The sequence below is a fragment of the Aspergillus affinis genome (genome assembly GCF_023601865.1).
Source record: "Aspergillus affinis strain CMG 70 chromosome Unknown NODE_317_length_2895_cov_174_638751, whole genome shotgun sequence".
NCBI lineage: Eukaryota > Fungi > Ascomycota > Eurotiomycetes > Eurotiales > Aspergillaceae > Aspergillus > Aspergillus affinis.
In genome coordinates, this window is record NW_026516098.1 from 1 (window position 1) to 2,895 (window position 2,895).

At 48.3% G+C, this 2,895-nt stretch overlaps 1 protein-coding gene across 1 annotated transcript; it reads right to left on the reverse strand.

The window, feature by feature from the left end:
• KD926_006132 (retropepsin-like aspartic protease/reverse transcriptase) lies at positions 1–2,843 on the reverse strand (the record flags this gene model as incomplete). Its single annotated transcript, XM_053095627.1, has 3 exons — positions 9–1,846; positions 1,918–2,078; positions 2,389–2,843. Coding segments are annotated over 3 exons (2,454 nt in total), but the record flags the coding sequence as incomplete, so codon positions are not given.
• Between the last annotated feature and the right edge of the window lie 52 nt (positions 2,844–2,895).

Consider the following 2,895-nt stretch of genomic DNA (forward strand, 5'->3'; position numbering starts at 1 on the left):
CTCCATACTTTGAATGCTGTCACTATGGCTAGCAATTCTTTGTCGTGAATGTCGTAGTTCATTTCTGCCTGAATAAGTTTTCGTGAATGGAACGCAATTGGTTTGGCTCTGCCGTTCTCATCCGGTTGTGTCATTCTCATACCGATAGCATAGTCGGATGCGTCGGTTTCGATCGTAGTCAGCTTTTCTGGATCGTGCTGTACTAGGATTGGTGCGGTCGTGATTCTCTGTTTCACGTCCTCGAAGGCTTGCTGTGCCTGTGTTGTCCATTCGAACTTCTGATTCTGTTTCAACAGGTTGAATATCGGTACCATGGATTTGGCGTATCCATCGATAAATCTCCGATAATAGTTGATCAATCCGGTAAACTGTTGGACTTCTTTCAAGCTTTTGGGTACAGGCCAATCCCTGATTGCCTGGACCTTGCTTCTCTCCATGTGTACTCCTTCGGTGGTGATCCAGTGTCCTAAGAACTCTGTCTCTTGGACATGGAACTCACACTTCTTGAGTTTCAGTCGTAATTTAGCAATGCGTAGCTTCCGTAGCACTTGCTTCACGTGTCGGATGTGCTCTTCTTCGTTATTCGAGAATACCAGAATATCGTCTAGGTACGCGATGACAAAGGTGTCGAGCAATTCTCCCAAAACTTCGTTGATGAATCGCTGAAATGATGCTGGCGCGTTGGTTAGCCCGAATGGCATGACCAAGTATTCGAAATGTCCGTATTTCGTCCTGAAAGCCGTCTTCCATTCTTCTCCTTTTGCGATTCTCAATCTGTTGTATGCGTCGGTAATGTCGAACTTTGTGAACCATTTTGCTCCTCTGATTTTGTCCTGTATCTCTGCAATGAGCGGTAACGGATGTCGATCCTTAATGGTTTGTTCGTTCAATGGTCGGTAATCGACGCACAATCGCAAGCTCCCATCCTTTTTTGGTGCGAACAGGACTCCGTGCCCTGCAGGTGATGTTGATGGTCGGATGTAGCCTTTTGCAAGTTGTTCCTCAATATACTGTCGTAAGATCTGTGACTCCTTTTCTGACATAGGGTAGATCTTTCTGCATGCGACTTTGTCTTCATTCTTGAGAGGGATCTGGTGGTCATGTTTTCCGTGTTCTGGTAATTCAGGTTTTTCGGGTTGTTCGAATAGTTCCTGAAATCTTTCGTATTCGTTCGGTAACTGCTGTATTTCTTTGTTGGCTGCTAATTCTGTAGCATCGACCATTTGCCATGATTCGATCTGTTCATGCAGTTCCGTGTTGTATTCCGTGGTAGCCATCGTATTGGCGTACTCTTGTCGTGTGTCTGGTGCCCAACCAGAAAGTCGCGCTAACCATTCCTTTCCCGTGGGTTTGGTTGCTGCCATAACTGCGACCGCAGTGTCCACCTGCTCGGCGTCTTCAGTTAGCGTGTTGGTAGGTCCACCCCTTGACCTCTTAGCGTCAGCTCGGCTCGTTTGGCCCTGAGCACGCCGTTTGGCCTCAGATGCCTTCTTCATCTGGCCTTGTCGTGGGCATTCACATTTCGTGAATTGAAGACTCTCTGTCTTCCAATCAATCTCTGGGTTGTGATCCCGAAGCCATGGGATCCCTAACACCACGTCATACCGTCCCAAAGGTGTCACGTCGAAACTTATATACTCGAAATGACCCTTTACAACCATGGGTACTGGTCCTGATTCGACTGTAAGGTGTCCTCCCAATGGTTCACCGTTCAGTCCTGTGATAGGCTCTGGCGTAGCCTTTGTTATTCCTAAGATCTTCAGCTGTTCCTGAAATCTTGGATCCATGAAGTTGCCCGTTGCCCCGGAGTCCACCATGACTCGAGCGTTCTGATTCAGAACTGTAGCTATTAACTTCAGGTGCAATCCTTTTTGAGCTGTTGCCGATAAACTGTTTGCCCAACGGGGTCCTGTTAACCCTCGTGGCTGTCGTGGGAAATGTTGTCCAAGCTTCGCGTCGTAGTGAACTTGACAATAGTCTTCCCAACATCCTGTCCAATGTCTTCTTCCGTGGTCTGGGTGTGCAGAGTATCCAATGCAAGCGCACCCTGGCTTCCTGCATGGGCATCCTGTCCCTTCCTTGACCATATGGCATTGCGAGATGTTCTTCAGTGTTTCGTGTACTGGGTCCTTGCATTCGTCATCCTGACATGCAACCCATAGTAAGCAATGATGCGTTGCGTGTGTTGTCTGATACAGGCATTCGCAATTCTCTTGTCGACATGCGTGTAAGGATCTGATGTGACCAGTTCGTTTGCTCATCTTCTGTAGAGCCTGATGGTAATCGTGATTCCATCGGTCACATATCCTGCATTTTGTGGCGTGTTCTGTTGCGCATTTCACTCTGTGTGTTGCCCAGTCCTCTCTCTGTGGGTTCCAACAGTCCAACCTCCAGTGCGGACATTGCGAGATAATGCGTCGCAGTTCCCCTGTAAGCTTGGTTGGATCCTGCTTTAGGTCCTGGATCAACTTCTCTTTCCATTGCTCGTTACTGATTTCTTTCAGTAGAGTGAAGACATGCTGATCGGCTTCGCTGTCTTCCCCTTTCCAATCAGAGGCTCTGTGTTCCGCTTGATTATGATCAGAGGTATTCTTGATCACTTGATCATCTTCCGAGTCAGTGCTGCCAGCGTCCTCCTGACCGGGTGTCTGTTTGTGAAGGTTTTCGTCGGGTGTCTCCGGTATCTCTGAGAGTTCCTCCGTGTTGGGATCACGGTCTTCCCATTGAGTCCCGTAATTTTCGTTCAGTGGGTCGAAGCTTCCTGGCATTCGAATCCAGTTGTCGCCCAGTGAATCTGGCTTCTTGCTGATGGCTTTAGGAGACCCATCCGTCTCGTCGTTCATAGGCCAGTGTTCTGAGTCTTCGCTATCGGATATCTCTGGGTCTTGGAACTGT